This window comes from Leguminivora glycinivorella, chromosome 14, assembly GCF_023078275.1.
Source record: "Leguminivora glycinivorella isolate SPB_JAAS2020 chromosome 14, LegGlyc_1.1, whole genome shotgun sequence".
NCBI lineage: Eukaryota > Metazoa > Arthropoda > Insecta > Lepidoptera > Tortricidae > Leguminivora > Leguminivora glycinivorella.
Window position 1 is genome coordinate 7,520,160 of NC_062984.1, and position 26,033 is coordinate 7,546,192.

At 37.3% G+C, this 26,033-nt stretch overlaps 1 protein-coding gene across 1 annotated transcript in view; it reads right to left on the minus strand.

Annotated features, from left to right (window-relative positions):
* The window catches only part of LOC125233195 (voltage-dependent T-type calcium channel subunit alpha-1G), a 294,775-nt gene that overhangs the window by 51,706 nt on the left and 217,036 nt on the right, over nucleotides 1–26,033 (minus strand). The window contains exons 7-18 of the mRNA XM_048139099.1: nucleotides 14,606–14,777; nucleotides 11,838–11,879; nucleotides 10,149–10,428; nucleotides 8,830–8,922; nucleotides 8,300–8,532; nucleotides 7,135–7,249; nucleotides 5,364–5,444; nucleotides 3,497–3,650; nucleotides 2,432–2,625; nucleotides 2,152–2,335; nucleotides 1,867–2,077; nucleotides 1,561–1,770 (exon numbers count right to left, since the gene is read on the minus strand). Of these exons, the coding sequence (XP_047995056.1) occupies nucleotides 1,561–1,770; nucleotides 1,867–2,077; nucleotides 2,152–2,335; nucleotides 2,432–2,625; nucleotides 3,497–3,650; nucleotides 5,364–5,444; nucleotides 7,135–7,249; nucleotides 8,300–8,532; nucleotides 8,830–8,922; nucleotides 10,149–10,428; nucleotides 11,838–11,879; nucleotides 14,606–14,777 (1,969 nt within the window). The remainder of the gene's footprint in view (nucleotides 1–1,560; nucleotides 1,771–1,866; nucleotides 2,078–2,151; nucleotides 2,336–2,431; nucleotides 2,626–3,496; nucleotides 3,651–5,363; nucleotides 5,445–7,134; nucleotides 7,250–8,299; nucleotides 8,533–8,829; nucleotides 8,923–10,148; nucleotides 10,429–11,837; nucleotides 11,880–14,605; nucleotides 14,778–26,033) is intronic.

Below are 26,033 nucleotides of genomic sequence, written 5' to 3' on the forward strand. Positions count from 1 at the left end.
TGGGAGTAGAGAATCTGATGAATAGGGTAACCCGCGACTCGGCTCCGATACACCTCAAGCTAACCTACATCAACCAAGCTCTCTGACTAACGTATGTGCTCCTGACGGCGTCTGATGAGAGTACTGAACGACACATGGTGATCGACTAATGATTGGATTAATCGGATACGGATGATTCTAGAGTTGTCACTACGCGGGTTCTAGGGTAGCATACGCGATTGAACGTCTGTTGATAAGCACAGTGCTGCAAGCCGTCGTTCCGTTGAGATTCATTTTGGTATATAGTAAATTTGATGTGTCTTGCAGCAGAGTGAACAGTCGCTTGTGTACTCGCGTGGTTAGTAATATAGCGGTCACCAAATAATGTTGTTATTAGTATTGTCATACTGTCGTGAGTGCTGACTGCTGACGGACCCGTAAAAGCGTTTAGTAATGTTCAGTCTGTTTCTGGGTTATCTGTTAGGACTTTAATTGAAAATGTTGAATACCTGAAACACTGTGACAAAGGCCCACAAGAGCGTATCAAAGTTTTTTCTGTCGCACTCCTCATCGCCCTCATTGTCTTTCTCGCAGAATTTGCACCCGAAGAGGTTCATACCGAGGATGCTGGACGTTACCACGCAATGTCAATTAGATAACACGATTACTAGGCCTTTCAAATATTAGGAGGAAAGAAATTCAGATGGAATAATTAATAAGAAAAATAAGATGGTCTAAAATTATAAATTATGATGTGCAGGTGTTAAAAACTGAAATGGACGCAAAGCACAAAAGCGTGACAGACATATACTATGATCGATGAATTTTGTAATAATAGAAGAGACAAAGATGTTAAGAGTGTGGACAGTGGTAGTGTGTTGTAGGTGGAATGTCACAGACAGAAATGACTCACATTTATAGGATAAGATTGAAAGAAAAGGAGAAATCACTCACAGTTAGGCAGTGCACAGGGGAAGGGATGCGGATGTGACAGTTTAGAAACATTCAGAATTTCGTATTTATTACTGAGAGCCAGCTTTATCCGCCGTGGGCTACGGAAAAATTAACAACTGATTGAGCAGTCAATCAGAGCTTGTGGGTGTTGTGATAATAACTACTTAGTTAGGGTACCTACGTGATAAATGGGAAGGTTATAGAAGAAAAAAGAAAAGGAAGGTAGGGTTCAGAAGTTTACAGTTTAGGTACAAATTTAAAATTTCCCTAAGTATATCTCTCTCTTTTTACTGTAATATAATAAAATTTAGCGTCAGTTAATAGAACGTAACAAAATCGTTTCATTCAGTTGTTGGTAACTAGATAAAGAAGAGATTTGAAATTAACACAAAGTCGAGGGAAATTGTAAGAAGTCTACAAAACTCAAAGCAGTTCCGGCAATTTTTTTATCCTTAATGTAAAATTAAACGTTGGTCAATTCTGATTTTAACTTTATTTAAGTCATGCAATTTAGTATCAAATTATTTAAGTGTTTAATTTAAATTTTATTTTTATATACCCCAACAACGTTTATAATTCTTGTAAGTATTACTAAATAACCTAATATTAAATTGATCAATGATTTACCTGAATATAAAAATGAACAGAACTAGAAGTGAGAAGAAGACGGCGACGTTATCCATGGTCCGAAGCATGACGAACAGCTGCCTGCGCAGGTTGGGCATGAAGCGAACCAACTTTAGGATGCGCAGAAGTCTGAATGTGCGCAACACGGAGAGTCCAGAGTTGCCGGCCAGTTCCTTCTCGTTGCCGTAGCTTTGCGCTAATTCAAATGCACTGTTTAACAAACAAATGATTATTGTTTGAAATTACAGTAAACAAAAAAAGTTCCCTAAATTTAACAAAAACAAATTACGAACTATATAGACTTACCTTAAGATTACAATAACTCCATCGAAAACGTTGAACCCATTGGAAATATACTTGAAAGGACCTTCTGCAATGATTTTAAGAATCATTTCAACAGCGAAAATTGCAGAAAATACAACGTTGCTGATTTCTACTATTACTGTCAATTCCTCGGGTTGGTTGTGGTACTCAATTCCCATTGATAAAGTATTAATTAGTATAGCTAATAGTATACCTGAAATAAAAATATGATGTCAGTATGAAGATGGTATTGTTTCGAATTGTTCAACTAGTTTGTGTTGTATTTACCTTGCTGGAAATATTTGTGATTTACTACATTTTTTATATGTTTCCTTAAAAAAGAAAAAAACTTTGATATTTTTCGCCAAAATATCGAACAAGCACTAGTAAATCGCCCCTTTCGCGCTTCTTTTGCCGCTGCCTCGGCTGCCAGTAGTTCCGCGCAACATGAATAGTCTTCTACATCATGACCCTATAAAAGACAATGTAGACATTCAAAATTTATTTGTAAATTTTGTTGCACCGTGTGGTATAAAACATTAAGAATCAGTAATCGTTTGCATTTTACCTTACAGTCTTTGTCGTCACCAGCCCTTTTGCTAATGCCTTTAGTCAATTCTTCAAAAAAGGAGTCCAAAGTGACTTGTCCGGAAGGCAGTGCGGCTGATAAGGCTCCAGAGAGTGCCAGGAGTTCTTGGCAGGACATGGTTCCAACTGCCGCCGCTCTCTCCTCTGCCGTGTCGCCTGTCGGCAGGTCGAACTCTACACCCCCAAATTAATGTCACTACAGTGCGTTTAGAAGTTTCGTGACTAATTTGTTTTCTAATTTATCAAAAACATCGGTGATTTTATCAAAGACAATGATTGAATATTAGTATTCTTTAAGTTTTTCAATGATTAAAATAAAATTGATTGATTGAACCGATGCTTTAGATTTTACAGCAAAAAAATTCACAACAGTTTTAGATATGTATAAAACATGTATAAGTGGATATGGAGTAGGAGACTTAGAGAAGGAACATTTCTAAAAATTATGTTAAGAACAGAGAAGAAGATAATTGTTCTTAACGCAAAGTACCTAAACCATCCTATCGATCTATGAAGAGTGAAAGAAGCAAGTATAGACCAGATTGTTCATGCCCGTCTAATAGATCGTCTAGATCTACCATCTCTAGACTCACCACTATGGCTCTTAAGCCAGTCACGTTGGCACAATGAATCTATAAATATTTATAATGTTATACAATTTGGAAACATTAAATTTGTTAAATAGATTGATTCCCAAGAAAGATTTAAGCGAAAAAAAAAAAGTGGAAAAGTCTGCCTTGAGTGAGACTTGAACTCACGGCCTCTAGATCAATACTCCAGCTCTCTGCCAACTGAGCCACCAAGACTTCAAATAAGCCAAGCCAGCACTTAAACGGGTCAGTTGGCAGAGCCCTGGAGTATCGATCCAGATGCCGTGAGTTCAAGTCTCACCAAAGGCAGACATTTTCCACTTTTAAACCTATTCTAAACCTAGCGGCATCGATTGCAGACATCTCTGCTAATCAGGAGTTAAAGATTTAGCGAAGTTTCAGTTTGCAAGGTTAGAAAACTTTTATGGGGTAATTTAGGGCAGTGGCAACATCACCTGTTTGTGTCATTTTCTCTGATGAGCAGACATTGTGGGGATGTCCGCCGTGAGGTGAATTCGGTGTGTGTAGCAGGACTGTATCGCTGAACATCACTGACGAGCGTCTTCGGGCCAGTGATGGTGGTGAAAGGAGCGAGAGGTTTGACGCATTCTAAAATATAAAAAATAATATGTACGTTCCACTTCTCAATACCTTTGGATATATTGCAATCTGATTTATTCGCATTCAGAGAAGCGTTTGATGGTTTTCACGTCACCAGCTTGGTTAAAAATGTACACCACTATCTTGTACTTAATTTAGTACTCGTCAACAAAACAGCTTTTTGATGTGACCGTAAAGCTTCCCAGCTAAACAGTAAGGCAGGTGAAGCCACATTTTTATTTCACCGAGCTATCATTCTGTCTTTACACTCCCTTAATTATTTATACGGGGATGTCATATAGAAGCCTTTTTGGGATTCCAATAAAAGGGCCATCATTGTAAACAGTAACACACACGTCCTCTTCGCACCAACTGGGTATCTAGCCTACGTCACAATCGAGTACGTTATGTAGCGTATCGTAGCTAGCTTTCTCTGTTATCTTCCGTATGGCGCGACAGAGCCAATCGAGTTTCAATCGCCACGTAGCGTCAACGATTGTCCCTTCGGCTAGGCCGGCTGGTCGTCACGTACGTCTAAACGATCAGCCCTAAACATTATCTGTTCGATTCGTACATCCATGACTCGTGTAAATACACGCAACAGGTATCATGAATTTTTATCAGGATCTATAAAACCTATTTAGTGAATAAGTTTATGGTATAGTCTACTAAAATTGTATCTACTTCAACATATCCATTGACCATTAGTATAAGTTGAAAATAACGGGAATATTTCTGATATAAAATCAAATAAAGTCTCTCATATAAAGTCAAATTATACATTGTAGCTGACAATGATAGAAAGGTACAATCTAGATAGAATCTCAATTTATTTTAATAAGCAAAAACTCCACTGTTCATGATACTGTAGAAAATTGGTTGTATGTAAATTTCCAGCAGCAACTTTTAGATTGATGTAACCTAGATTATGAGATCAGGTGTACTGTCGTGTAGTAACTATGCTGTAGAGATGAGCGCTTTGAAAATTGAGTGCACCGTATATTTCATGTTAACGTGAGTAGACTCGGTAATCAAAGTGACACAGAAATTGGGATTTTTTTTCTTAAATTATTTTTGGTAAAAGACATCGTTGTGCGTATGTCACAATAATGTGTAAAAGGTCCTTACGGTTTGGACACGACATTCGCCTGAGGCGGCAGGCCGAGCGGCAGCCATAAGTGTGATTGAAAAGTCCCATCGCTGTCTTGCTTCAATTTATGTCCGCCGCTCGAAGCTGCCGCCTTAAGTGGCCATTCACGGCACGATTCATCTTTGCTATTTATCCGTCGTATTAATCGAAACGACCGATCGACAGTGTATTTCAAATTGAATACGATATCGGAAATCGCAACAAAACTCCGTGCAATCATGAATATCGCAACGACGGATCGAAAGTGTGTGGTCCTTTGCGACCAATGATCATATTTTTATCTCATTAATTTGAAGTGACTTAAATATTCCGTTTCCTACCAGTAAACGATCGATCGTAATGATTAATTGCTTCGTGTATGGCTCAATTGTAACGATCAATCGCTTCGTGTATGGCTGCCAATTTCGATGTGACTCATGCGACCGGTCGCCACGATCTTCGTCCGATCGATCGAAGCGATTTCGTAACGTGAATGGGGCCCATGTAGTGGCTGGGCCGTTAGCACCTTTAACCCAATAAAATCAGGCTAAATACACCCGCCAGGCATAATTATCTGAGCGTTATCACGTTACCTCGAGGTCGGCGGCTGAGAGCGAAGGTACGCGCAACAGGCTCGGCCGCCCGAGGGGCTCGTCCCCCTCCTCCTTCCCGGTCTGAGAATTATATTAGAGGTGGTTAGTTTGGGCCTTGGGGTGAGTACTCGTACAAGTAGCTAAAAGGTTTTGAGACATACGATACCCAAAATGTTCTGATACTATTGGATATACTAGTTTAATTTGGATCCGGTACTTGTGCAAATAGGTAAACTATGGAGTGACTTATTAATTGGATAATAAAATTAACGTAATTATTATAATACCTAAGTACCTGCAATTGTCTATTATGACAGTTAATATGCAAAGAAAATGAAACTTGAGGATGGGTATGAGTAATTTCTTTTAAGATATTATCGACATAAATACATATACATGTTGGAGAAAAAAAAATCTCTAAATGACCCATGTTTTTACAGTTGTGTATTACACATAGGAAATTAAGTATGTTATTACATTCAACATACCTGTGCAATGCAATTAGGACCAGATAGACACAGATAGCACTCATAAAACTAATTGCAAAAGTGTTCCCAGGGCCTAGTTTGAAAAGAGCAACGCGAACTTGGATAGCAAGAAACCTGACATTAGTTAGTACTGACGTCAGTAACTGGGACCATCTAAATGAGCCTCAAGCACCCGTTGTATTCGCGGGGACAAAGTAGTAGGGACAAGTAATGTTGAATTAAGTAATGGCTTGTGAACATATTATGCTGATCCTGATGTAATTGTTTCCAGGAAAATATTGTAATAAATGAAATTGGATTTTATGATGGTCTAGAACGCGGGATTACCTACTTTAAGGCGGAAGATTATGAGCTTACTTAGTTCTTGTTTTTGTTCAACTTCAATCGCTTTCAGGAGATTTTCTCATGGGACCTCGTAAAATGAGTGGGCATTTTTGTAATTTTTTCTGATAAAAATGTTAAGTAAAATAATACATGTGATGTTTATGATAAAACTCAGGACTTTCTGTGATGTTATATGTATACCGGGTAACGCTAAAACGAAAGATATTATTTCCTTCTTTAGGTACTACAAAGTGCGTTGGTAGCCATTGCAGACATTGCAGTATCATAAAATGTTAAACTAATGAAGTGCGGCGTTCTAAGTTAGTGCGGTAACCTACATTGCACTTTATTATAGGTACAGACAGCGCATATTTTCCATTTATTACCAGGTGGGTACAGATATTTAATGTTATTCCTTGAACACGATAGTTTTTTTTTCGACTTTTCTACCACTCGGGAGTGACATTGAGGTTTAGGTTTGTTATTCTAAGGTTAGCTGGAAGAGATCCCTTAAAGGGATAAGCTCGCCTTGTACATAACCATTATAATTATTCACTGTACTTGTAATTTGTTCTGTGCAATAAAGTGCTTACTACTACTACAGTGAATAATATGGTCATAACACGAGGATGTAAAGTGTCGTCCTCAGCATTGAGGGAAGGACTAAAGAAGAAGTCTAAGATATCATGATAGGAAATTTAATGAAATGTAATGATTTGAAAAGAAGTGATCCGCCGAGTTTCTTGCCGGTCTCACTGTGGACGTTCCTTCAACTGAGGGGTAACTAAAATCTTCTCGAGGCAAAGGCGTAGGGACAGTGCCGGTGTAGCTTCATTTGATTGTGATCTGCGATGAATTGACGTGATTTTTTAAGTGGAGGTAGTTGAAGAGATGGAGAGTGACATTGGCTAGTTTTTGTCTCTTTCTAACGCGAGCGAAGCCGTAAGTAATTTGTGTACCTGAGGATGAACCCGTGGGCAGCAGGGATGGTGTTGCTTGGGCTTGTTCGCTGGCAATTGAAGAGTTTCTCTGCTTGTACGCCATTGCACTTGAGCTCGCTGGTATCGGTATAACCTAAAAAAATATCACAATGAAGTATCCTCTAGAAGCGTTTTTAGCCCGTTATTTATGAATGTTAAATGGTTCCTGAAACAGGTGTGACATTTTTGACGGTGAAAGTATGAGACTTTTAAAAGGAGAATCAAATTATCCAGTAGGTAACGGTACAATTTAACAAGCTTATCAACTACACACGGCTCGCAAGTGAAATTCTGGTTTATTACGATGCAGTTCCAGGGGCGGCTCACTCCGCGATCCTTTCACCGCGCTACAAGTACATGCCGGCGGCCGCGAGTTCGCGGCCCATTCAGTGGCGACGACCTTCGCGCGGCGCAATAGAATTCAATGTCGTCTGCACGCGTGCGGTCCGTTTGTTAATGTAGGTAAGAATTTAGAATGGCGGCGTTTTGTGAACTTCAAAGGAGTGAGCCTTCTGTACTTGTACTATTATATATGGCAGTTCTAGAGATCATAAGTCTTTGTATGTTTGTGTAAAAAAAAGCTATATCTTTTCGTACCCATTTGCATATTAGGCTACAGGAGCGGAGCAGTAGAAAATGGAAAGGAACTCCCTTTTGAATTTGGAAATTTTAGTTAAATATACTAGGTGTTATTAACTAGATTTATCGAAAAAAAAATTGATGAATGAATTGAAAACAGAACAACTCATTTAAAAATATTGCGAAAAAATCTTTAAAATCGAGGTTCCGCTCTCGACTGTTTCCTCCTTCAAAACTTAACCAATCGTAACGAAATTTGAGAATCTGAATAACAATGAAATAATCTGTGTCGGAGCGTTTAGTCTTTTTGGCTATTCGTTACCAATTTTGAATACCATACCTTTTTTTTTTGCGCCATAATCCATAAGGCCATTTTTGGAAATTTTTGATGGGCTCTAGCGTCTTTAAAAATAAGAATATCAAAAAATCTAAACGGTCCGACACAGATAAAAAAATAATAATCTGTGTAGAAAACATCATTCCTCTATCTTCAAAAACCAGGGAGGAAATAGTCGAGAGCGTTTGTATGGAGAATTTACCCGTCCTGTTAAGCTAAAAATCATACCTGATTTTCTTGGCCATCCGCCGTTTAAACCTCCTCCACAAATGCGCCACATACTTCACAATCTCAGCATAGCACGTCGCCGGTTCGCTATTGTTGGTCGACGACGCAAGCGTCGAAGAAGATGTAAAACGCGCTCTTTCAGCGCGCATGCGCTCCATCTCGCGTTTCTTCGTCTCGCTGAACTGAGTCGCGATGACGACGAGGCAGAGGTTTATCATGAAGAATGATCCAATCTAGAAATTATCCTTCTGGTTAGAATACTTGTTTTTAATATCAGTCAGTACCTATCTGTCCGGACGGCAAAACGAGCAGTTCTTTGGCGCAGTCACATAACTTCTAACTGATAGGCCGTTGCTGTCCGATGGACTGATCCTCAGAATGTTAAATCTTTCAAAGTTATATTTTAGTATTGGCCAAAATTTTAGTTTCTAATCGGTAATATTAGCCAAAGTTGGTAATGTTAGATTTCAATTGTCTACATTAAAATCCTGGACAATGCAAATATTTTAGATCCCGTTAATATAACTTACCACAATCAAAAGAACAAAATATATCCAATCCCAAAAACTGTGAGCATCTTGCACGTAATACATAATATCCGTCCAGCCTTCCAAGGATATAACCTAAAAACAAATATATGTATCAGTAAAGTGCATTAAATTTTCTAAGAAATACATAATAGGTATAGCTTTGTAAAATATTAGAGAACTGCCAAATCATACGCACAGTAACATTTTGATATACGAATATTTAATAACAAGAAATTAATAAGGATTCAACGCATTATTAATCATCATAATAAAATTTTCTTAATGTAATAATTTTCTTAAATTAACTTAAATTCCACCCGTTGACCACGAACGCTGTCAAGTGTTCGAAACGTCGGGATGAATTGTAAATTCATTATACGCGATTTAATTCGTTTCTATAGTTTTGTTTCATCATCATAAATTTAAGAAATAATCTCTTGTCGGTGGAGTATTTTCCAGCTTTTTCTATCCTGTGCCTCTTTCACTCTTTGATACGACATGGCCCCTACTTTTTCGATTTACTTGGTCCATGTAGCTGCATTTGGGCTTTCCTCGACCTCTCTTATGTCCTATCCGCCCCTCCAGAATAGTTATAAAAAAGTGGTCGTTTCGCATCAAATGTCCGATCATTTCTCCTCGTCTATTTTTCAATTATTAATAGGTACTAACAGCAACACTCTTAGCTAACCATCGCTAGACGTTATGCCCTTGTAATAAGGATTACAAATGTACAGCTAACTTAAGTGTTGCCAATGGTACTTAGTATTGTGGCTCATTGTTTCTTGAAAATGGGAACTAGGCTCAGGAAAACATTTCGAGGGAGTAAAAAAAATGAGTCAAGTCTTAATAATTAACTTACTAAAAATATAGCAACCCAAGCGAGCCCGATGTTGTCAAAGGAGATAGTGCCTTGAAACGGGTTGGATCCCCTTTGAGTGCAGTTGGTGTAGTACTGGTTCCAGTTTACACAGGACACGTTTGTCGGCTCATTGCGGGCTCATTACAGACAAACGGGCCATACCGTTTCGGAGAGAAGAGCCCGCAGAGGTAGTCAGATAAAAATACAATTGTTTTACAAATAAAACTGACCAAAAATATAGCAACCCAAGTGAGCCCGATGTTATCAAAGGAGATCGTGCCTTGGAACGGGTTGGATCCCCTTTGAGTGCAGTTGGTGTAGTACTGGTTCCAGTTTACACAGGACACGTTTGTCGGCTCATTGCGGGCTCATTACAGACAAACGGGCCATACCGTTTCGGAGAGAAGAGCCCGCAGAGATAGTCAGATAAAAATACAATTGTTTTACAAATAAAACTCACCAAAAATATAGCAACCCAAGCGAGCCCGATGTTATCAAAGGAAATCGTGCCTTGGAACGGGTTGGATCCCCTTTGAGTGCAGTTGGTGTAGTATTGGTTCCAGTTTACACAAGACACGTTTGTCGGCTCATTGCGGGACGGGTAGGGTTTTGCGGTCTCGTTGCAGACGAGCGGCCCGTACCGGTACGGCGGGAAATCGCCGCAAAGGTGCATCCCACTGTCTTCTGGTGTTGTGCATATGTAGTCCAACTCTTTTGAGAACTCGTAGTAAAAGGATATGCTGTGTAAGAGAATTTGATGTTTTAAACTGGGTTTAATACATTTTTGTTTAGGTACTTTTGATTTCTTTACCGGGATTTTTATTTCACATTTGTTTCAACGGATAGTATATGACATGTTAAGATGATAAGCTAAATGACTAGTTTTACCTCCTTATTCATAAACGTACTCTAAAGTTATTAAGCCGATAAAGTTCGTTTGTCCTTTTCTGTCACATCAATACGTCGGAAGGGACAAACGTACTTTATCGGCGTGATAACTTTAGAGTACGTTTATGAATAAGGGGGTTAGTATTTAGCGTTATGATAATAGCAAATTAAGCGATACTTATTTTTAACAGGACATGCAAATACTGGATTTAACGATGGAGACAACATTCATGCAATGTCCATGCTGTATTTACTATAAATACGAAGGTTTTTACAAAACGATATAAATGACGGGAGGCAAGTGGTAAGTGGTCTAAATAATTTGTCACATAAGATATGTGATAAAATTGATATGATCCTACTTAAAAACTTATTTTTATTTCAGTAGTGTGTAAATAGATCATAAGAAAAAGCACATGAAGTTAAGGGTCACCGAGCTATTAAAACAATCATGTTAAAAGAAAAATTGTTTATATAGATAGTAGGAATCCAGTAATCAAAAATGGATCGTAACAAAACGTTAAAACATTAAGTGTTATGTTAGAAAAAGTCGTTATTTAAGTATAAAGTATCAGTATTAGTGTATCGTCCGGATAAGCGGCAGTGGCTGTCGTTACCGTTAACGGGCGTCGTTACCCGCCGGAACACGTTACGGTACCGTAAGTCGTTACGTTACCGTAAGTCGTTACCCACATCATTCGACGGACCGTCGTTAAGACCCTTCGATCATCGCCGTAACAATTTTATACAGTCCTTTAAACTTGTCTCCGGACAATCTTTAAAATATAAGAGCCGAATAAATTTAAAGCGATATTGTGTAAAGTAAAATGTTAGGTGAATGATTAGATTGATAAGTCTGGTGTGTGTTACTGAAAGAGATGTAATGTGGTACCTATTTATTTATACATTTAGTGACCCGAAATTTTTAGCCAGATATTGAGATTATTGTGCAGAAATTTTACAATAAGTTGTCATTCTATTTTGTGTAAAATATTAGTATGTGGATATTTCCAATTCTGAAAAGTACAGTTAACAGAGATAGCATATTGCTTGTTCAGGGGCAAACTGGCATTTCTAAAGGCACAACAGTTAGATTAATTTGAAATGTTAGTTAACGTTTTAGGTTGCCCTAGAAATGCCAATTTGGGAAATGGAAGCAATTTAACAATAGCACATCTGGACGGCAGATGTGTGAAGATACACGATACAACAGATTTCGATGTTCTTAGTAAACACATTAATTTTGATCGCTAATTCTTACGAGTTGACTCTGACGCGCACTCTGTACCATTCGGACAGGTCTCTGGAACATAAATTTGGCAGCTGGTGACGTGTGTCATGTACCTTGCAGCAATATGTCTAGTACACATGTGACTGTCTTGTTGAAATTGTGACTTGTTAGTAATGTAAGTAACGTTTTCTTAGAACTCTTAGTACCTTTATCCTCCCAAGTACAGAGTTTCCTTAAAAATCGAATTATGAATTACAGTTAGATTAAAGAGAGTTTCAAATTCAACACTATATATAAGTAAAAATGAGTCTGGTACTCTAGATATTAGGAGGATAGCATGACTAAGGACATATTTACACAGCGCGAAAACTTGCAAGAACACGAGGTATTTGACTTGATTATCAGTGTGCTAAATTGTATGGAACTTTGTATGTATTGTATATAAAATCGCAAGCGAGTTCGTGCGCCGTCTAAATGGTCCTTTAGTGAGTTGTTTGCCACAAATTTCTTACAGACATTCACATTTTATAATGTTGACTGATAGTTATTGGCTTTCCTAAATGTAATGTTAGGTTGGTTAGTGTCTAAATATCCTACTTGTAAAACTTTATCGTATGTTAAAATCTATTACAATGTAGCAAAATCTGCGAAAACTACAACAGGGAATGTAGATGTATGCTACGCTTACTAATGTCTGTGGTCTTTTGCTACATTCTTTAATGATTCGTCATGCGTGTACTGTCAGTCAAAAATACAGGGTGAAGTAAAAAGGACCATTCAAACTTTGCATACCTAGTGACTTTTGAGGTCATAATGAACAACTTTTATTATGGGAACAATACTGAAATCTCGAAAAAAATTGGCTGTTCCATAGAAATGAGCGGCGTCATCTCCTTCAAACTGTGTGAATTAGCCAACTTTTTTTTTGCGATTTCAGCAATGGTCCCATAATACCTAAATCTCGTTCATTTCGACCTCAACAGTCACTAAGTATGCAAAGTTTGAACGGTCCTTTTTATTTCATTGTGTATTTATCATGTGGTTTGACGGGATGCAATATTTAAGTGTGTAGTAGCTTGTTAAGAAAGCCATTCTGTTAGTTGAACATGCGCGTTGAACAGTGGATATAAGTGTACGACATTGCATTGGCTAGCGTATGCACTATGCAATGATAAACAGGCCAATTCAACGAACACTGACATTAGAATAATTTTTGAATCATGTTATCTAGTTACCGTACTTTTCAACGGCCAGCGAATCCATGATCCATACCTACGGAATATTATAAATGCCATGTCTGTCCGTCTGTTTGTTACCCCTTCATTGTTCTCAACCTCTGAACTAACTTAGTTGAAATTTTATTATACTTAAGTATATATTTTTTGAGTACAAGGAGGACATATAGAAGTTTCAATTCCAGAAATCACCCATTTGGGGAGTAACAATGGGAGTGGAATTAAGAATATTAATGAATTGCCTGTTATCTAATGCTCAAATAGATTTTTACCATTAGACTTAATTTAGGAGCTTTCTTTAGTAATTGTTCTAATTCCACGCACACGATGTTGCGGGCAAAAGCAGGGGCGGCTCACACCGCGATTCTTTCGCTGAGCTACAAGTACAGTCACCGCCATAATTAAGTGATAATATTTCTACCTTGTCGCTTTAAATCGTTTGACAATTTCGTATGACATTTCAAACAAGACATTAATGCTACACGGTATAGAAATCATCACATATTTTTACCGGTGACTGTACGCATTCGCGGCCCATTCAGTTCTGTACATGTACTAAAACATTTTGTGGCAAAAGCTAGTGACCAAATAATATGTTCCAAATATCATTCTGATGTTAGTGTACTTTGATCGGTCTGAAAAATATAATGCCAAATGATTATGAGCAGCCATGGACGCGAAGCGTTAAATATTGCATGCTGTCAACGCTAGCATGGGACGTGCTGCTACGAGCATAAGACCAAAATGTAAACGCAAACATTTCTTTCTCATCCAGAATGTTCTAACCAACTTCGCAGACAGCGTTGGCTTCCAGCAAATAAACGACATGAGTATGAGCTTATGAGATAGGACAACACGATAAAATAGATTCTCGTTTTTGTTACCTATTTGTAGATACTTTTGAATATTATGATAGCTTACAATCGTTTTCGGTTAGTGCGATAATTACTCAAGGAATAAAACTATAGAAACTATTATATCGCGTATAATGTGGCTACAGATACAGTGTATAATATTTTTCCAGCCAATGCCACTAAGCCTGTGTGGTGACGAGTTAAAAATTTCACCACCGCCTTTCTTTCCGTGGGTGTAGTAGAAGTCGACCATGGGATACGGGTTAAACTTTTCGTTTTCTTGCAACCACTTATTTGCCAAGAGTAGCACTGAAACTTAAGTAGTTTCATGTGCTCTGTCTACCCCTTTAAGGGATACAGGCGTCATTGTGTGTATGTATGTACATTTTTCCATTGTATTTTCTACGAAACTTTCATATTTGTCATGCTACGTTAACGCTACTAGCTATCCTTGTACTGAGCCTGACTGAAATCGCATGATACGTTCTTGAGTTTCCATGGAAATATAAAGGAAAAACATTTTGCACTACATCTGTACCACGAACGCTGTGAAGAGTTCGAAACGTCGGGATGTAAATTCATTATACCCGATATAAGTTTCCATAGTTTTAATATAACTTTAAATAATTTGCATGTGACAACGAATAAATCGAATACGAAATTCAAAAGTATCTCACACCTTATTTAAATGAATGTTAGTTGGACATACTTGGGTCGCAGTGTGCCTGGTGGTAGCACCATCTCACAACGTTGCCTGAGGATCCCTTCCCACAGTTGGACCCCCACTATGCCAAATATGAAGAAGACGAAGAAGCATAGCAGCAGGACGTTGCCGAGCATGGGTAGGGTGTCCAGTAGTAACATTACTAGGATTCGCATACCTGTGAAATATATAAATAAGTGTGTTAGGAAAATAATGGCCTTACGTACCTATCAAAAATCATAATCAGGTTTCCTTATTAGCAAATAGGTATTAGCCAAAAGAAAATATAATAGGTTTTTTTTCCTGATATATGAAAACCGACGATCAATATTAATATGTACAGTTATGTACGGTAGGTTTGAAAATGTATTTTAAATAAATAAATATAGATACTGTAACGCAGTGTGCTCGTTTGCAAATAGGTACTTTTTATATGTAACTGATTATTCTCCCCTTCCCTTTTACAAAAAATCCTTGACAAAAAATCTACGATTTCCCTAAGAATCTTAAGGCTAAAAGCAGGTTAAGATCCCTTTAAAGGCAAGAAAGTGTTTTTAAAGTCTTAAGTGAATCTTGGGTCTGCAAAGTTCGTTTGACAAGTTAGTCACTCTTAATCAAGATTAGCCTCTTCAAAGCTCCCGTCCGCAGCTAAGGATGTTTCTACCGCCATTGACACGGAATAAATTGTACTTAAGGAATCAGATTAATTACGGATTAGGGGAAAATCGAGAAAAAGAGCTTTAAAGCATAGGATTTCTAAGAAAAATAGGAAAGAAAATCTTTCTTTCTGTCTTAAAATTTAATTAGTCTTGAGTGAAAATGTATAAAGAAATAATCTTTAAGTGATATTGATCCAGAGTCTTGAATTCGACTCTCTTCCGAGAGTCCCAAGACAGTGAGAGAAACACTCCACCCATCAGATTTATTTTAATTCATAATGTCAGATATCGTTTGCAGAAATTTCTGTTTAGCATGAAATTTAAAATCTTCTTATTAATCAGGACGAAAAATACACGACGAAAATATAATTTACAAAATCTCTTTCGATTTGGCTCGATTGACACGTGAGCGCGGATTATTTTCTACTATTACGACCTCATTGTTTGTTGCAGTATGATATTATCTATTACGCTGCATATTATTTTACCTCATAGGTACTTAGTTATAGAAATACTTCTGACTCATAGATATCCAACTAGCATCAATGTAAATTCGCAAATTCCAAGAGTAAATTCCACTGCGCACTTACTGTATGATAAATGCAATGTCAGATGCCGGCCGCTGCTGAAGCGATGTTTACTAATACGTTCCGGATGCCAGGCAAATGTGACTGCAGCTTACACATGCAATCATTGTTCGTATAAATCAAATTTCTCATTTGGGTACGAAAAATTGGTTCGCGTGAGGGCAATAAATTTTGGGAGGCAAATTAGTGCCGATCTGAGTCTAACCGCGCGCTGGATTTCACTGGAGAGTAATGGGACATGTTCGTGTTACTTTTGAAGAGTTACAACTTTTACTTTTCATGGTTTCTGTTTAGTAGCAGTGTCCCAATTTTCATGGTTTTATCACAGTATAATAAAGAGATGACCTGTCATATCTCACTCATACAAGCATGGTACGCGTTCACGTACACGAGCTTAGAATGTGTGCTAGGAACGCGCCTCTTTCATATAATTTGATCGCCAGTGTCCGAGATGTGGATTTATTATAGTATGAATTTTTTGAAACGAACGTTTCTAAACAAAGGCATTGTTCCTTTTGTGTTGAGCGGGAGCTTCTGTATTTGCACGCGCTAAGACAACAAGAAGCAACTGTATCCTGATAATTGTAAGGTTCAAATCTGTGCAGCAGCAAATTTGAGATAGATTATTTTGGAAATGTGAAGCGATAGACCACACCGCTATAGGTGCGAAAATACAGCGCTTCTAATACTTTGATACTTGGTGGTGGTGCTGTAAGTAATGAAACAAGTATATTATCACTGTTATTTTTTATTAATGATTTTGTTAACAATCAACAATAAAATTGTATATAGCAATATATAAATAGTAATTACATAAATATTAGGTACAAGTCTTGATACATAAAATAACATAAATAACTAAACAAACCGTAAACCGTATTTATAACAAAACATAACAATGGCGGTCAGATTGAAAAACCTTATCAGTGTTTATTGTCACTTTGCGATGACACCTTAAGGTGCCAGGTGCTTATCAACCTTTTAATCTGGCAGTTTCGCTATTTAAGCGTGTTATTTTTATTATACAGACTGACATATTACCTATAGGAGCGAAAGCTTTAAGTATCAGAAGTGCCCATATAAAAGAAAAGATAAATGGCGCTGCAATAGCAGGGAGATAAGGGTTTGACAATCTCTTAGCCTTATCGGTAGTGACCCCGCCTACGGAGCAAGAGGTCCCGGGTTCAAATCCTGATGAGATCTTTTTTATTTTTTTCTACTAATATTTTTCTTAAATTTTTTTTATTTTTTTAATGTCCAAAAATATTTTGTTTTGTTACTACTTTTCGAAATTTCATTCGCAAGACTTACAACATTAGCTAAGAATCCTAACATGGGGCAAACAATGTTAAAGGGCTTAAATTAACATTTGTCTGAATAAAACAATAAATAAATACAAATAAAAATACACAAAAAGAAATTTAATGTATAAAAAAAAAAAACAAAAAGTAAAAAGATCGCTGTCAGAATCGAACCCGAGAACATCTGCGTACGAAGCCAGCGCACTACCACGGGACTACGTCTTGACTTGCTCAGTCTGACGAAATCAGCCTAGAGAAAAGAACGTCTAATGTCATGTCACATCGCTGATCATTGAGCGAAACATGCGCTCCAAGCGGAGAGATTTGTAACTGCAATTACAAGGCCTCAGCCGGTCAGTTTTGCGATTGTTGTACTTCGACAGATGTTCCTCCTTTATTCCTTCCTTCTATACTCCCTGATATTACCGATGATTATTATAACTATATGTACTATACTTACACCATCAAGTATCAAAGTATTAGAAGCGCTGTATTTTCGCACCTATAGAGGTGTGGTCTATTGCTTCACATTTCCAAAATAATCTATCTCAAATTTGCTGCTGCACAGATTTGAACCTTACAATTATCAGGATACAGTTGCTTCTTGTTGTCTTAGCGCGTGCAAATACAGAAGCTCCCGCTCAACACAAAAGGAACAATGCCTTTGTTTAGAAACGTTCGTTTCAAAAAATTCATACTATAAGTAGTATTATAGGTTTAAATGTTAATGAATCACGGCTTGAATTCTTATAGATGTTAATGACCCTCATTTGTATAACATTCATGAATGGATGGTAAACTTCCTTTCTCAATTTGTAAATTTATTTTGTAAACACTAACGTATAAACAGCAATTTTGTGCTAAATTGGACCGGTTTGTAAACAATGTCAAACGTTCATGATATTCAAGTTATACAGGGTGAAAATAAAAAGGACCGTTCAAACTTTGCACAGTGACTTTTGAGGTCATCATCATCATTGGCCTTAACGTCTGTTGCAGACGATTTATGGTGTAATATTCGAAGAGCACCTTTTCTGATGACTTATTAGACCGATGATGCGAGACTGACATAGTCTACCGCAGGACTGACAAGAGAAATTTGCGGAAATCGGCGCTGAAACACCTTGGCGTCGCTTTTGTCTCTTATAGCGAGTGCAGCAAACCATGACTCGCAAATTTTGCGACCCTCCACAATGCATTTGCGCCACTCCGTTCGTTGTTCCGCAACTTTTTCCCTCTTTTTGAGGTCATAATGAATAACTTTTACTACGGGACCAATGCCAAAATCGTGAAGAAAAATTGGCTGTTCCACAGAAATGAGCGGCATCATGATAGTCGAAATGTATGAAACAGCCAAAGTTTTTTTTGCGATTTCAGCATTGGTCCCATAATAAAAGTTGTTCATTACGACCTCAAAAGTCACTAGACAAAGTTTGAATAGTCATTTTTATTTCACCGTGTATGTATAGCAAGATGGTGCATATCTCATCATCATTACGTTGACCAGATCCCATTTGTGTGGGGTCGGCGGGGCGTGTGTTTTCTCATTTCAGTAATAACTAGTCGAGTTATTATTATTTTATGAAGCTGAAAACGGGTTCGAGTTTCAGATTTTATGATGTTGGAGGTTAACCAACTTTTTCTGAATATTTAACAAGGTTCTTTAAACACGATTATTTTCATATTTTTAAAAATCTTTTTAATAAAATAAAAATAAAGCACGTACTTGCATATTTTTTAATATACTAAGGTAGACGTAGACGCCCAATTATTCCATAATTATTATTTTATTTTTGTGAAAACTAAGCTAACTCTAACGCTAATGAGTCGGGACGTTCATTTTTTGTACAAAATTATTTACACAGTCTGGAATACCAATAATACCTTGTTTATTAGTATTCCAGGCATGCAAACATGTTCGTGCGATAAATAATAAAACATCAGGCTGTTCCTATCGAACTTACAAATACAGTGCGATAGGGACGGCCTGATGTTTTATCCTTTATCGCGCGACATACTTGCCTGCCAGACTAAGTAAATAGGTACACATCTAAGTACGAGTGTCGTTTATAGTAAAGTTCTTTTATTTATCTTCCAACAAGTTAAACGCAGCAGACGTACAAACTCCACAAGTTGCGTTCTAGTTTTGTAAGCGGGGTTCAAGTTAATTTACCGGCTCAAACAACGGCCGCGGCTGGATGGCTATTTATTTAGGATCCGCTCGGTGTCTGCACTTAGTGCTCGAGACGGTCAAATGATATAATGCTCGTGAACTACATATAATATTGTGTATTTGTTTAGTGATAACAAAACGGGTTAGAATAGACAGTTCGAAAACATTTCAATGATCTGAAATACGGGACTGACAAAGCCCATACAAAAAAGCGTACCCCTGAAATGTATGGTCCTTTTAGGCTTAAAACTAGATGACGCTGTTCGCAGCCTGGAAGTGGCCAAAATCATATTATACTCAAATATTTTTGTCTATTTTTATTTTTATAAGAACAAATGACATATTTTTTTTATTTTAATATCATGATATCAATTATCACGTCAAGACACATTTTAAAAAAAAAAAAAATTGTAGGCATCATCAGTGTAGTTATGATAGTATTTAACACTTTCAAAACCGGGCTCTACGCGGCGCTACGACATTTTCGCTACATACGGGGAAACCCATGTAATCGGCTACGCTTCTACGAGCGGTGTGCCCGACAGTCGGGTTCTTGGTAGCGAAAGTGTTAATAGGTGGCGCTAAAAAATCGTGGTACCTCGATTCTTAGTATGAAGTATGTATTGATCTGAACTGAACATTTTCGTGACACAAAATCATAGGAAATGATCGGGTTACTGATTGTGTATTTTACTACATACAATTACTGCGTAGGTACTGCGTTTTAGAAACATTGATATTAGCTATAAATCATTAATATGATAGGGTAATTTTGGCCGGTAGGTATACATACATATTTATCAGGGTATTTCTTAATAAGAAACTGTAAGTTTAAGCTTCTTGAAATTGATCGGTTTAACTGGACTTTTACATAATAATCTGCTGAAGTGATGTTTTCAGAATCCGTTACTCGGGTTATTTAATAGCGTAATCTTCACAGAAAATTACATTCGTTTTATGAAAAACTTGAACAGCCCCCATACGGTTACTCACTAGAACCAAAAACTATATTTTTCTTGGCGTTTTTACTATCAAGTAACTACGATATACGATATAACGATAAAAATTCATGGCTTTGATTGCTGAACATATTTACCGCTGAGCGACAGTTTCGCGCTCGCGGGCGATCAATTAATCTGCCGGTAATGACGAGAGTGGAGGCGCCACGGTAATGATACGAAGATTTACTTTACCGCTTCACGGCTCACTTCTCGTTCTAATTAAAATTACTACGTATCGGTTAAACAGGCTACATCAGATAACGTTGCCTAATTTTGCTTGATAATTACAAAAATGCCTATTTAAGGATTTAGGGAGAATCCCTTCCAAAAGACAAAAGCTATGTTAAATAGTTTTAAGAAAATCTAAAACTACTTAAAAGTATTACCGAATAAAATGTTGGTTTTAAGCTATATTTAAATGCTCTGCTTGACCACATTTAAAAGAAACATCTACTGAAATGTAATACTTGCTGACCATATTTAGCTAAGCAACAGAATCGCGCTAGCAGGTGATCAATTAATCTGCCGGTAATGACAAGATTGGAGGCGCCACGGTAATGATACGGAGATTTACTTTACCGCTTCACAGCTCACTTTTTAATGCAATTAAAATTACTACGCATCGGTTAAATAGGTTACATCCGATAACGTTGCCTAATTTTGTTTGATAATTACAAAAAATGCCCAAATAAGAAAGTATCTTTTCCAGATCTCCAAATTAACTACGATAACTTTATATAACAAAAAATCCAAAGCTAGTTAAAAGTTTAACCATAATAAAGGTTACTTCACATTTTATTATTGAAATGCTCAGCTTAACCACATACGCTGAAATATAACATATAATTCTTGCTGACCATTTTTACCGCTGAGCAACAGTTTGGCGCTAGCGGGTCATCGATTAATCTGCGGAGTTCTCGGTCCAATTAAAATTCATACGGTACAGTATAGAGGTAGGTAACATTACACTTGGGTTATTAAACTTAAAGTACCTATACAACTTTGTATAGACAAATTATTCATGGCAAGGTTTAAAATAGAAGCATCTCGTTTACTTTTTGAAGTGAGAATCCTAATGCGACTTCCAAATGACAACGTTAAATGTTTAACGCGCAGTGTTGCCAACTCGAATTTTGAAAGTGCTAGACTGATGCCAGGAATGTGCCAAAAAATATGCCAATTTTTGAAGTGAAACTCTTTAACTTGTTCGTATTTTATGACTTTATGTTTGTTTTTCAATAATTTCAGTAATTAGCAATGTTAAATATTTTAAACAGCAAAAATATTAAAGCAACTAAACGCAAAAAACGTGACTGGGAAGTTACTTAATATAATGTTTTTAAGGTTATGTTACGAAATTTCACTTCTTCCGCGCGAAGGGACTACGCGCACCATTTTTTTCTGTATTGCCCTTCATAGGTGGTTATCCTTTTGCCATCTACGCAACTTATAAAACTTTCAAGCACAATAAAAATGCCCAATAAATGCTGAACAAAACACGATAACGACTAGTTGGCGTCCACCGCCGTGCGATTAATTGAGTCGGTCGCGCGAAACTGTTACTCAGCTACAAATAAGTGAAGCTCAGCGGTTCAACAGTTTTACTACAAAAAAGGTCATGTCGTCCCTTTCAAATCAATATTTACGTAAGGAAACGGGACGTCAAAACGATGTAGCCACTTTTGAATTTCGACTTCTTTTTAGCAAGCTGTAGGACTTTGCGGTTTCAATTAGTTTTATTTCCTACTAGCTTATTTTCGCGATTTAGTCTGCGTATTCGTTCCAACAATAAGTAAGCATAGCGTCTGAATAGTCTAAAATGTTGCAATATATACAATGGCTTAAATTGTATTGTAATGAAAATGATGTCTTAAAAGAATGAGAGCTCTTAGATTTAAATCATTCACTCACAGCAGAGCTAGAATAAAAGGTAAGTACTGAATAAAACAACTGAATAAAATGTACGGAATCGAAAAAAAATCACCAAAGGTCGAATAGGTAGGTAAAAAAAATGCTCTGAAAGTCCAAAAAACGATTTGAGTAATTCTTTTAGTTTACTGGGACATTGGCCCATCCAGAGTAATTTGTGGCACGAAGGCTAATTTACGGCGGCGACTTGATAATTGTGCTCACTAAATTATTCACAAACGCACAAAACGATGTTTCGATGTTTTCGAGCCGTGCTATCCAAAACAATCATTAGTAATAGGTACCAATTTGTATTTTACTAGGTAGTGTGAAATTAAAATATCTAGTCGATTTATTTTTACGACGCCATCGAGCGGCCATTTAGACGTTAATTTTCGTTATCAAGTATTATTTAGTCTTATTTTATTTCTCCGCAGCTCGAACTCGGTTGAAAACTGGAGGGAAACTGTAGAGGATCGGTTCTATTGGCGGACATGAGTAGCTGCGCCTGAGGAGTTAGTATGAGTAACTAAATAATAAGTACTTAAGTAGATCGATTTCCAAAAAACTAAATAGGTATACCAACCAAATTGGTTTCATTGTTGGCAGTTAGCTCAAACTACGGACAGTTATCATCTGTGCTTGATTCAGCCTGATTTTGAAATTCCTAATTTATAAAAGAATACGGTTCATCAATTTTGATATGTAAAGTCAACCGGAATATATCGTAAATTTGTCTGAACTAGCCGTATTAATTTAAAGTTTGCTGGCCATATTTCGAACGTACAGGGTTGCAATCGTTATAAAATGTTCCGTTTAGAAGATATCTTCAATATACGCATTTAACCCACCACTCGCACCAGGCGTAAATACCCTGGTTAATATGTTAACATGTACGTTTGAAGGCCTCTGTAAAGTATATATTAGATAAGTACCAAATTGACAGAATCTCAGCTAAAATTACCACGCAACTCTCCATTTGGCTCCCTTACATCAAACACTTCGTCTCTATTAGCTATTAAGGTATAAGGTGTTTGCCAGCGAAGCCTACTTGTTGCTCGATCGATACGATCTCGTGTAAGCGTATGTTTGTGTTGTAATTCATTCCTTATTCAGTATGGATGTTGAACGGCTTGGATAAATATTTATATTAGATTTTATGTGATGCTGAAAAGGATAAAATATTGTTAGAAGTGTTACTAATTTTTCTAATTATAGTAATATAATAATTATTGCCATATACCCTTGAATTCCTTCACAGATATTTTTCTAATTACCTACTTTAGATTTTCGGACGAGCGGTTTGGCGTAGTCGGTAGTGACCCTGCCTGCTAAACCGTGGTCCTGGTTTCGAATCCAGGTAACTATATAAGTATGTATATCGTCGCTTAGCACCCATAGTACAAGCTTTGCTTAGTTTGGGGCTAGGTTGATCTGTGTAAGGTGTCCCCCAATATTTATATTTATATTTTTTTAAAGGAATTTACATAAATATAGAATTAATTTGGCCAGCAGTGGGACACCTAATGTAAATAAAATATTCATTAAACAGTTATTTACAAGAACTGTGGCAGGCAAAAAGCGCTCTCATACAATCTTAGGTACAAAATTACTCCTTTTAAAATGATATTGTGCTGAAATAAAGAGAGTAGAAAGTAATATTGTCGTTATTCATTGCTTGCTTTAAAATGGCTTCATTATTTTGTTAAACATATTCAGTAGCGTTTCAGGATATTTCGAGAAAATTTTCGATCTTCCAAAAGTTACGAATGTTATGATCTACCGACAACGCATACACATTATCATTGTTTACTATATTAATCACGTGCCAGAAACTTTGTTTCCCATAAAGTCAGTTTCCATAATGTCATTTGTCAGAATCATCGAAATCTGTAATTACTACATTCCATAACATCATTTGACATCCAAATTAGCTACCAGAAAAGTCAATTTCCATAATGTGGTTTGTCAGAATTATCGGAATACGTAATGATCACAGAGACTGCTATCAGAAAGTAGGTTAGGTTAGAACTATAACCCCCTGGAAAATGAAACTGCTATCAAAAGGTAGGTTAGGTTAGGTTAGAACTGTGACCCCCTGGAAAATGAAACCGCTATCAGAAAGTAGGTTAGGTTAGGTTAGAAATATGACCCCCTGAAAAATGAAACCGCTATCAGAAAGTTGGTTAGGTTAGGTTAGAACTGTGACCCCCTGGAAAATTACACCGCCATCAGAAAGTAGGTTAGGTTAGAACTGTGATCCCCTGGAAAATGAAACCGCTACCAGAAAGTAGGTTAGGTTAGGTTAGGTTAGAACTGTGACCCATTGGAAAATGAAACTGCTAACAGAAATTAGGTTAGGTTAGGTTAGAACTGTGACCCCCTGGAAAATGAAACTGCTATCAGAAAGTAGGTTAGGTTAGGTTAGAACTGTGACCCCCTGGAAAATGAAACTGCTATCAGAAAGTAGGTTAGGTTAGAACTGTGACCCCCTGGAAAATGAAACCGCTTTCAGAAAGTAGGTTAGGTTAGGTTAGAACTGTGACCCCCTGGAAAATGAAACCGCAATCAGAAAGTAGGTTAGGTTAGGTTAGAACTGTGACCCCCTGGAAAATGACACCGCTATCAGAAAGTAGGTTAGGTTAGAACCGTGACCCCCCCTGAAACCGAAACAACTGATAATTTCTAATGGCGTTTGAATATCCTATTAAAAATATTATTGCACTTAATAATATGGACAACAATTAATATGGCAATAATTGCTTATTGCGTTTGAATATTCTATTAAACCATATTATTGTACTTAATAATATGGCTTACAAATAGTATGGCACTGTATGATTATGGAAGATAATGTTCAGATAAACAACCAGTAGGTCATATAATTATTATGGTAAACAAAGCATTCGGGAGACAACCCATACACACTATTCACTTATTCTGTCAGTGAGGACACGATCACGATCAGTTCAATGCTCAAATTGTCCCAATTATGAAGCGATCCTATTTCGTACGCAAAATGTCTATCACTAACGAGCGTATCGTTTCAAACTGACATGTCCATACCATTTTGACTGTAGCGCAGAATTACAAAAACTTTAGCAAAATTTTCACCTACTACCATTATGACAAGGTTGAAAACCGTGTTAGTGGCACTGTACAAACACGAGGCTAGACGAGCTAACATACTATTCCCTTCGAATAAGGTTGAAAACCATGTACGTGAGAGCACTGTATGTACACGGGCCTGGCTGAGCTGCGGCCGGGCTGCAGGCTACCTACTTGTTGCGCGATCGATCGCACCCACGCTCGGAGCCAGGCGGCCTAGCCGACGTGACAATCTTGCCGTTTGCGCCGATCGAAACACAGTCTGGCTCTGTCGAGTCACTATAGCAGAGCGATAGGGAGAGCTGGCTACGAAGCGTAAGCAATTGTGAATTTGGTTAGGTTTCCAGTTCAGGGTTACTTTTGCAAGATTACATTACTTACACAAGCTCAGTTCACATCAAACCGTGCAGTACCCAACGCGACCTTAAAACGAGTTGGTTAAGTTTAAAGTTCAAGTGCTATCAGAAGTGTAATATTGCAGTTGCTGAATTTATGCTTTTTCGATATTACATTTTCATGATTATGCTTAACGATTTCAAAACGTAATTGGTTTGTATATGCAGGTTTGTCTTTTATAATTTTTATTTGGAACGTATCTAATAGGATAAGTATCAATTTTACATTATTTGTATGTTTTTCTACATTCATTTTATATGGCTCCGCCCCCTCAATCGAGGCTTGAACTGACTGATTTTTA